The sequence below is a fragment of the Juglans regia genome, chromosome 11, assembly GCF_001411555.2.
Source record: "Juglans regia cultivar Chandler chromosome 11, Walnut 2.0, whole genome shotgun sequence".
In the NCBI taxonomy this organism is placed as follows: Eukaryota; Viridiplantae; Streptophyta; class Magnoliopsida; order Fagales; family Juglandaceae; genus Juglans; species Juglans regia.
In genome coordinates, this window is record NC_049911.1 from 11,185,805 (window position 1) to 11,196,994 (window position 11,190).

General features: G+C 36.6%; 1 protein-coding gene across 1 annotated transcript; it reads right to left on the minus strand.

Annotated features, from left to right (window-relative positions):
- Positions 1-3,762: 3,762 nt before the first annotated feature.
- LOC118349824 (probable aldo-keto reductase 1) lies at positions 3,763-5,448 on the minus strand. Its single transcript, XM_035695381.1, has 2 exons — positions 5,113-5,448; positions 3,763-4,115 (listed from the first exon to the last, which is right to left on the minus strand). Exons 1-2 carry the CDS (start codon positions 5,170-5,172, stop codon positions 3,846-3,848), a joined length of 330 nt encoding a protein of 109 aa, XP_035551274.1. The 5' UTR covers positions 5,173-5,448; the 3' UTR covers positions 3,763-3,845.
- Positions 5,449-11,190: the final 5,742 nt, after the last annotated feature.

Consider the following 11,190-nt stretch of genomic DNA (forward strand, 5'->3'; position numbering starts at 1 on the left):
TATTATTATTATTATTATTATTATTATTATTATTATTATTATTATTATTATTATTATTATTATTATTATTATTATTATTATTATTATTATTATTATTATTTCTGTCCAACCCTTAATCCTCTTGTTAATACAACTCCTCTTGCCGGATTTTTTTCTTCTATTTTGAATTTCAAACGCGAAATCTAATCCACTCACATCACATGCACATGCACTCGCACGTCTCTTTTTTTTCTAGGGTTTTCTTCTAGGTTCTGAAACATATATTCATACGGATGCAAGCCCCATTGCCCCATCGTGAGTCTTCCCATCGCGCATCAACGTACGCATGCACGGCTCCTTTCTTTTCCTCCGCTTGCACGACACTGTATTTATTTATACACTCACGCACACGGAGCACCTTTCACGGACCTCCTCCCCACAGTTCGTCCACACACTGGCCAGTTGCACCCAAGACCTTCTCCGTGTCGACCACCGTAAACCATAGAAATAACCTCACTTGCCGAGTTGGTCTGCGTCGATTTCTTCACACAGCAAACTCACGTTATCCCCACGCAAACCCAGACATCAAGCCCTCGTCGCTGCCCTCCACCATCGTCACGCAGCCAAGCCTTCACGTGCGCCACTGCACAAGCACGGCAACCACTTGCGACGCCTCTGTTTTCCACACTCAAAAACAGAGCACTGAGCTCTTCGACCGTAAGCCACAGCCCGGCCACCCTCAGCCACAGAACTCGCCGACACCACCACTGACCACCATAGAATTCATCGGACCACCCTTAGCCGCCAAAGCACGCCGTAGCAGCCCCGGACGCACCACTGTTTTTGCACGTCCGAAACGGAGCATGCAGTCACCTTCTCCACAGTAGCCACCGTAAGAGACACCGAACCACCTCTCCCACGGCACAGAAAGTACCGACCAGCCGAACTCCGTCGAGCCCACTCCCTTCCGGTAAACCCACGACCGTCGCTAGCCTCCACTCTCTCTCGGTTGTTTTCGGTTTAGCAGAATTCTCTCTCTCTAAACTCTCTCTCTTTCTCTCACTGCATTGCACCACCATACTCAGTGGAGCCTTCGGTTGCGCCGTCGTGACCCCCCTGCCAGCCGCCCAGACTACCATCGCAGTGAGCTTCTTCATCCCTCGGTGAGTTTCGGACCATCGCAGAGTCAGTCTCAACTCTGTTTTTGCCTTGGTTTTGGTTAGCCATGTTTCGGGTTCTAGGAAGAACCCTTAGTTTCTGATGGGCCTTGGGCCTTAGGCCCGTATGAGGGTGAGATGGGCTTATTTTCATTTTTTGTTTGGACTCAGGTAGTACAGTATTATATTTATGGGCTAGATTTCAACTCTTACAAAATTCTAATGATCTTTAAATAGACTTATATTTTTATTGGACTTGAGGTTAATTAGATTTGTATCATAGTGATAGAGTTGTATTTTTAAGTTCGGCATATAAACTCTAGATATACAGAATTGATGTCAATATTATGGAGTCAATGTGATTTTAGAGTTTGAAAGATCAAAGTTAATGAAAAATATAGATTAAGTTGGAATTTCTAGTTTAATTAAGAGGTATGTCTTTAAGTAGAAATTTACGTAAACTACGTGTCTATCTTATAGGAAATCAGTCGCGCCCGGAAATATTGGATTAGCGCTACGAGGTAAGTAGCATGATCATATCCTTACGCGTATGTACAGTGATCTGTTTGTCTTTTTATAAAAGATATTATGCATGTATGCCCTTTATTGGAAACCCCTTTTTACGTACCCAAAATATGATAAAATTATGAAAAAGTCATGATTTTATGTGAAAGATTATTCATAAAATTATTTATAAAATGCATGATTTTATGTGAAAGATTATTCATAAAATTATTTAGGAAATGCATGATTTTATGAGAGAGTTATTTCATAAAATATTTATGAAAAATCATGATTTTATACGATGAAACATGTATCACGACGTTTATGAAAGAATGCGATTTCGTTTGAAATCTATGATACGATATGACAAGTATGTATGTGATTTCTTTTGAAATCTATGAAATAACAAGTATGCAAGTATGATTTGATAAAACATATAACGGCCTATGTTATGATATGAAAACGGTACCTATGTTATGGGCATATTGCATTGCCAGGTCGTGCATGCTGGTAGTGCACCCAGTATTGTCTTCCTTATGTATGGATTCCACAACCCGCGGCCACGGGCGGAATCGGAATCTTTTTAGATTCGCTAACCCTAACTCACGGGGGTCAACAGTGGGTAACGGCCTATGATAAGTGAAAGATAAGTTAATGTTCATGCTCATGATTTTTATGCATGTATTTATGAATATGCACGCTTTTCAAGACACCTTATGTTTATTATGTTTACTGTATGATGTGTTGCTTATTGAGTATTCGACTCATTTTAGTTTGTTTTTCATGTTTTTAAACCCCCCAGGTGATGACATTTATGAAGATGAGACTGCAGGACAGGACTTGACTCCGGGAGACAAGGCTGAGACCTAGACAGATTTTGCTATGATTATTTCTATGGTTTAAATAAATTATTTTGATAAGCACATAAGACTTCTGTATTTTTTTTTAATAAATGCTTCCGCAGACTTTATTTTAAATTTTCAGTATTTATTGAAATTTGTTATTTTATGGAAATTCTTTCGTATCTGGCGCGTTGTTAAAAAGGAAAAACTTTTTATATTTAAGTTTAGTAGTAGCACACTGACTCCTCGAAAATTCTAAAATGTCTTTTCGGGAACGGGGTGTTACAACTCAGCTGTTGAGCAACTACAGAAGTCACTAACAATCACTGCATGTTATGGTTAAGTGTCTAGTCACATAGTTTCTGTTTCCATTATAAATAGAAAAAAAAACAGATTTTAAGTGAGAGTATAGGTTGAATTGATCATCTTATACATTACACTTTTCTTTCCTAATTTTTCCAAATAAAAATTTGCCTTTTTTTTTTATTGGCACCGGGTGTCCGAGAACAAAGTCCCGTCTAATCTCAAGGGTGCATAGGCCCTTGACAAGGAGTTTTCTACAAGTGCACCTTAGGTAATTCAAGGGGGAGTTTCCCCAGTCTAATGGCCCTTAGAAATTGTTTGCATACAAGAGGATTCGAACCTTAAACTTGGAGGGAGCATACTGCCCAGAACAAGGCCTTTACCACTTGAGCAAACCCCTAGGGGTTAAAAGTTTGGCTTTCTTATATTCTGTTGCACCACAAAAACACAGCTTAAAAGCCCCAGATGCTAGAACAATTAGAAGGGGCACAACTGCAAGAACTCTCATGTTTTGCTGTCACCATCATGATAGTAAGTTTTATTTCTGAGCAGAAGATACTTAGATAAACTTGATTTACGCTATATGAAATCAAGCCTAAATGGATAAATCTCAATCTATGTTCCTTGGATTTTATATTTATACGAAACCTAGCATAATGAAAATGTCTGTGGCAAAAGCTTCAGTAGGAAGAGATGATTTTGTCCAATATTTCCAAAAAGTATATACTTCGTGTCAATTAATATGGAGAATTATGCATGGCAAAATAGTTCTTCAGAACTCCATCACCATTGTTCCATATTTTTCATGCACAGGAGACTGATCTATTTAGATAACAACTTAGAGATTCTTCCAAAGGGTAAGACAATAGCATCCTTCTTACAGTTTGGGAGACTGATTTCCTACAAATGAGCAAACTTCTGATTCCTTGATATTAGAGAAACAAGATATTAAATCCACAACTATGAGACACTTCATATTCATTCATTTCTTTTTCCATTTTATTTGTCATAAAGAGAAAAGGCTTATACATTATCCTGCTTTCTTAATCGGTTATCGTTTCTACAAAGAGTTGCATAAATAAATGAGAAAAGGAATCTGTATTGGAGCTAGCAAGATTGAATATGAATAACCCTGTAAAATATCATTTGCAGGTGCATTTACCTTTCCCACCAAAACTTCATTAGCATTTGCTCCATACACGTCAGCCGTATCAAAGAATGTGATTCCTTTAGTGAATGCATACTTGATGATTGATATGCCAACCTCTTCGGGGACAGGATCATTGTAGATTCCGGAAAGCCCCATACAGCCAAACCCCAGTTTTGAAACCTGGAAGGCAAATTAGAATGCAACTTAAAAAGTATATTAGTAACAAAAGCATCTCTCTTTTGGGAAGGGAATCCGGCAAAACCATTTCTAAATTCTTTCTCCACATTCCAAAGGGGAAAATGCGAATAGGAAAAAAGACTTGAATTATGGGACACAATCAAGGCCTCTGATATATATATATATATATATTTATTATCATTTTCATTCAGGCAAAAATAAGTAATTACAGAATCACGAGAAGCATTTAACATTACCACAGGTTGTAGAATAGATCAGCACCGACGATGCAGCAGAATAATGTATTACCGGGGAGGGGGGGAGAGAGATCATAGTTTTTAATTAATTTTTCATCCTTTGATTCGTTGTCTAGTTAAAACACTTCTGATTTCCTGTGTACTTGGGCATTGCCTAGTTTCATTCTATTTAATAAAGATTCTTATTTACTTATCAAAAAAATAAAACACTTCTGAATCCCCCGCCCCCCTTGTTAAAATAAAAAAAAAACACCTCTGAATCCCTGAAGTCGGACAAAAAAAATTGAACTTTTTTATCTATCAATTCAAAGGATGTAGCCCACTTGCATATAAACCATAGATATGCATAAAAAGGAGATAAATTGCTTATCTGTTTTTCCTTTCAAGCTCTACATAAGAAAATAGGTAGACACGAAAGATCCTGCACTTGAACAATACATAAACTACATGGAAGAGACATAAACAAAATATATATAATCTGGAAACTTGGAATTTCTTGATGCCATTACTGGGGGAAGTCAAGCATTGAGCTAGGTTTTACCTGAATTTCATGTTTCTTCAGTTGTACTCCATGAGGTTGGACAACTATCACTTACTTTTGAGCCATTTTTTATTTTCGATAAAAAGGCTTAACAAAAGACTACGAAAAACAAATCAAATTAACAAACAAAATGCTGCGCTTATATTTCGATTTCCCATATTGAAAATGAAGAGTAAAATCAACAAATTGAAAGGGTTTTTACCTCAAATCCCTGACTCCCAAGCTTCACTCTCGGAATCTGAACACTCTGCTCTTCAGCCATCCTCTTTTTGTTTTCCACTTATTCTCTAAACTTGGGTACCAGGAGGAAACTTTTCTTATAGAAAAGGTGAAGTAGGGTTCTTCAGAAAACAGTGAAAAAGGTTGTATGTGTGGTTCAGGTTTTATAAACAGTTTGAAACAATTTACTGTTGTTCATATTTCCATTGGAATTATATCTTCCACCCAGGATGAATGACTTCACCAAACAAGTAAGACTTTGCTTCACAGCGCAGCCATCTACCACCATTGTGAAGATCGTCCATCATACTTCTACCCTCCAAACCTATTTTGTCTTGACTGACCGATCAAATCGCAGCTGACCTAACAAAACAGCCACAAAAAATGTTTCTAGTATTTTACTGTTGTTTTTGTGACATTCCGACCAAATTATCCACCCAGTCACTTGTTTTTCCTTCTTTGTTAAAGATTCCGAAATATAAAGGGACCGATGGTTGTACTGATGAAATACATCAATAGTATATTTCTTGTTTTTTTTTTTTTTGAAATATTAAGAAAACAACAGAAGTGTGCATTGGTGCAACCCTTCGTAGAAGGAGCCGGCAGGATATGCACAAAACGGACAAAATACATACATTGAATGACCAAAAGAGTTGGAACTTTCTTTTTCTAATTTTTTTTTATGTGCACGCACAAATATGTAGATAATAATATAATATTTCTCGATTATTATTCAATAGTTTCAACTTCATGAACCCAATCCTTTCAAATAAATTAAGAATTTAATGATGTCTACGAGTAAGGCTGTAATTGGGCCGAGCATAGCCTTGCCAAGCTCGACTCCATTCAAAATATTTGAGTCTGAACTCGTCTCACATACGAGTTTGATTTCGAATTGTTTATTTTTATTTTTATTTTTTAAATAAAATTTAATAATTAATAAATTATATAAATAAAAAAAATAAAAGATTTAATATTGAATTTGTATAGTTAACGATTAGAACCTCTATTGAATTATATAATTTTAAAAGTTTATAAATAATTAATATCTAATTAGTTGATATTTATCCATAATAACAATATATTATATGCCTACATATATTATTAATACATACACATAATATGATAGTATATATCTATTTCATATATGGTTCTTACTAGTATATGAAATTATTAAATCTTATCAACTAATTATTGTACAAATTATAAAATATAGCTATGAAGTATATTCAATATATAAACATAAATAATTAGGTTACATATTATATATTTAATTATAAAAGTGTTATGCTTATATTATTAGCTAATACATATATATGTATATATACATAGGTATATCTATATATTTATCAATATATGAATGAAGTTTAATCAAGTCGAGTCGAGCTTTGTCGGGTATGTATCATTTACTAATCGAGCGGGTATTTGTTTTTACGAGCAAGCTTTAGTATCGAACGGGCAATCAAACATGCTGGTTCATTTACAACCCTATCTGTAAGTATTGTGGCGCAGACAGAGAAGATAGCATGCATGCATTGCCTGCCCACTCGTCAAACATGTACGATTTAAGGCTTTAAGCTCAATTCAGTCTCAATTTTTGCTTAGGAAAATGTTATGTTGTCGTGACCAAGCACTCTTTTTCTTTTCGATTAGTCATGAGTCTCGTTTATACGTTTTAAATCTCGAGTCTTTGCTTTTAAATTTAGTGAATGGTTTTTAAATCAAGTAGAGTATTCTAAAATCCTCCAAATATTTTTAAAGTAAAAAATTATTTTAATAGGGGTATTTTAGTGTTATTGGACTAAACCCAATTTTAAAGTAAGCCAAGTCCTTCCCAAGGGATTAGTTTTTGGATTCTAAACTGGGTTCTAATCCCTCTTTTGTATGGAAGGCGATATTGGAAGCCAAAAAGCATATGGCATTGGGGTGTAGATGGAGAGTGGGCACTAGTATGTCAATTAATCTATGGAGGGACTATTAGATTCTTGGTTACACGAAACTAGCTAACAGTATGAGAGAAGAGGAGATCACTAATAGCAATGCAACTATGGATAGTTTAATTGACCCTCATACCAAGTGGTGGGATATTGAGAAAGTGATAACAGTGTTACCTGCAATAGCAACTAATGAGGTGTTGAAACTGATTCTTAGCCCTGGTATACCATATGATAAATTAATTTGGGCCCTTGAAAACAGTAGAAATTTTAGTGTGAAAAGTGCAAACAGGTTGTTCAGAGAATCCAAAAAGATCAACATGGAAGGTGAGTACTTGAAAACTATGTCCCTGTAGAAATTGTGGAGAAGTATATGGACTATGCAACTCCCCAACAATATTAAGATCTTTGCTTTGGAAAGCTTGTAAAGAGAGCCTACCTACCAAGCATAATTTGAGTAGGAGACATATATTGAATGAAGAGATGTGTTAGTTCTGTGGATTTGAGGTAGAGGATGTGGCCCATGCCCTTTGCTACTGCCTGACCCTCCAAGAATGCTGGGACAAGTATCTGCCTATTGTTAGAACAGTAGGTTGTTACAAATAGTATGGTGATATTGTAGGCCACCTAAGTGGGATGGGGAGCACGGGAGAAGTTGAATTATTCTTTCTGATATCTTGGAGCTGTTGGTACAGAAGAAATCTATTGACTTTTGAGAACAAGTGCCTACATCATGAACAAGCAATTGGGAATCTCTAGTTGTGCAGAAGGCTTTTAAAGAGACTAAAGAGAAGCCACTAAAATTGGTGAGACACCACTGCTGTTGGGAACATCCGCCTCTAGGGGTGTTTAAATTAAATGTTGATAGAGCCATGTTTCTAGCACATCATAGTGCAGGTGTTGGAGCAATTCTTAGAAATTGGTAGGGTGAGGTACTTATGACAACTAGTCAGAAAGAGCAGGAAGTAAGTGATGCAATAGGGATCGAGATGCTAGCTATCCTCAGGGGTCTTCAGCTGAGTGTCCACTTGGGGATCACCAATCTGATCATTGAAAGTGACTCTCTGATAATGGTGAATGGGTTACAACAGACTCAGCCTTCCATGTCTATGTTAGGCAATGTCATAAAGGATACCAAGGAGTTGATGGCATGATTTTGAAATTGTGAAGTTATACATGTGGGAAGGATGTGTAATGCAGCCACATACAGGCTTGTTAGATTTGCTTGGAATGTCAATGACATTAGCTTGTGGTGGGGATCTTTTCCTAATTTAATTTCTTAAGTCCTTTGGACTGATAAACATTTGTAAGGCTGATATCTTTTAATAAAGCTTGTTTTCTATCAAAAAAAGAAAAGAAAAAGGTAAGCCTCTTTAATTTTAGAGCTCCAAAAATAATATAGTTTTAGAAAACATTTTATTTAAATGATTTTATTTCTTTATGAATATTATTTAATATTCATTATTTTATTTTATCTTAAAAATTCTACTTATTTAGATGATTTTATTTCTCTTAAGAAATATTTATTAAAACTCATCATTAGATTTTATAATGAAAAATATTACTTTGAGATCAAGAAAAACAAGTTGGATTTTAAATTTAGTCCAATTTCAATTTCTATTATGATTTGTTTACCTTTTTCCTTTATTTCCTTTTCATGATTTATTCTCACCCTTAGATTAAAAAGTCAGAACCACATGTTGGGCTAGGATCAATTACCCTCCCTTCTCTCGCACTGACCATCGCCAGTAGCCACGAAGCCGCCGTAAACAATAGCCACTGCAGAGCTCATGCATGGCTAACCACCCTCCACGTAGCCACTGTTGAACACAGCCCAATGCCTCTCTCTCTTCGTCTCTGTTTCTGTCTCTATTTCTCTCCCTTGGCTACCATCATTACACTGACTTGTGCCACCAAGCCACCTCCAACCACGACCGCCTCACTCTCAGATCCTCTCTCTCTCTAAGCATCTCCCTCCCGATCCCTCTATTTTGTTATCGTTCGTCACTCATCGCCACAACTTAGCCCACATCTCAGCCCATCTTTGCCCTTCCATCCACCGCATGTTGGTTTCTCCCTCAACAGACCCACACACTCTCTCTCTCCACTGAAGCTCACCCCCTTTTTGTCGCCATCCTCCATATTGCGGCACCGTGTGCCACTGGAAGCTCCTTTGACTCCCACTCTCACTTTTTCCCTTGCGCTAAACTCCTTCTTTTCCCCTATCTGCTCTCTCATCTCTTGGCCATAGCCTTGCGATCTTCCAACACCACCACAATCTCCACGACTACCAGTTGCTGTGAAGAACCGGCAACGGTGTTTCATGCCTCCAGGCCCCATTATCTCCTTCACCCTTCTCCAAACATCGTAACCCTTCTCCAAATAGCCCCTGCTCAACCGTGAGCCACTACCTCCTCCCTAGGCAAGCTTTCTCGGGTTATTGTTCACGGTAGGGCTGAGCAAAAATTTGAAAACCCGATTCTGATTCTGACTCCTTCTCGGCTCTACTCTGACTCCGACAAGTTAGAGTTGGAGTCAGAGGTGGAGTCGGACTGACTCTGACTTCGCTTCGATTTGACTCTAACTCCAACTTTGCCTTCCGATTCCAATATTGTACATGTGAAAAATATATATTTTATATAAATAGAATTTAAATAGTTAGTTAAATTCAATAATATACTTGTAAGTAGTATTACTCACATGTAATACTACGTCTAGTATATAATTAAGTTAGAAATAAGTTAGATACTATTATAATAACATGTAATACAATGTTATAATAAGTTAATAATATGTAATTAAACACTATTGTACAAGTATGTAATGAGAATAAGTTAGACACTAGTTTAGTACAAGTATAATACTAATGTATAATAACACTAGTATAATAATATGTTAAGTCTAGTATATAATTAAGTTAGACATAAGTTAGACACTATTATAATAGCATGTAATTAAACATTATAGTAAAAGTCCATAAGATGAATAAGTTAGACACAAGTATAGTACAAGTATAATGAGTTAATAAAATGTAATACTAATGTATAATAACACTAGGATAATAAATTATATTTAAACACTATAGTACAAGTCGATTTAAATAGTAATCGTTAATAATCAATACTAACAATTAAATTGAGTGAGAAAAAAATTATAAGAACTATAAATAGAATGATCAATACTAACAATCTATAGTATGATAACATATAATTAGACACTAGTAAATTAATATTTACTAATAATCAAAACTAACAATTTTAAAAACCATAAATAAAAAATACTCTTAGGCTAAAAAAATTAAGATTAAGATTAAATATAGGGTTTAAAAAAACTGGGTTTAGAGAAAAAAAACCCAAAACAGGAGAAAAATTGGGTTTAGAAGCCCAAAATCGGTGCAACCCAGCCCATAAGGTGCTACTAGCCCAAGCAAAACGGCGTCGTTTTTATAGGAAAAACAACGCCGTTCTGACTACATTGATTACGTTTCTACCCAACCCCACCCCCCGCGCGACTTCACTCTCATTTTCATCTTACTCAGATTCTCTTAATCCTAGGTCCTAATTTAGCCCGTCACCTCTCTCTGTCTTCACCCATCGTGCGATCAACTCCCCCTCACCATCCGACTCACTCTCACTCTCACTCTCTCACTGTCAGAGATCTACGGTTTTATATAGGACATCAAGACATCAAGAACTATCGGAGCAACCAACACCATCGAGCGCAGTCGATCGAACGAGGGAGCATGAAGATATGGAACCAGAGCAACCAACACCCTCTGCCTCTCGATCTATGTCAATTTTTTTGAGTTTAATTTTTTCGTTTTAATCTGAGTTTACATATGCATTTTGATTTATTTTTTAGGTGATTTCGGTGATTGGGTGGTTGTGATTTGTGATTGGGTGGTTGCTAGTTGTGATCTATGATTAGGTGGTTGTGAATCTTGTGATCTTAGATCTGTGATTGGGTGGTTGTGGATCTGGCTCTGCTCCAATTTGAACTCCGACTTGTCGAAGTGGAGTCAGAGCGGAGTCTACAGTGGTCGGAGTCGAAGTCGGTATTAGGGCATACCGACTCCGATTGAATTGGTGCTCAGCCCTAGTTCACAGTCCCAAAAATTCGAAATGGCT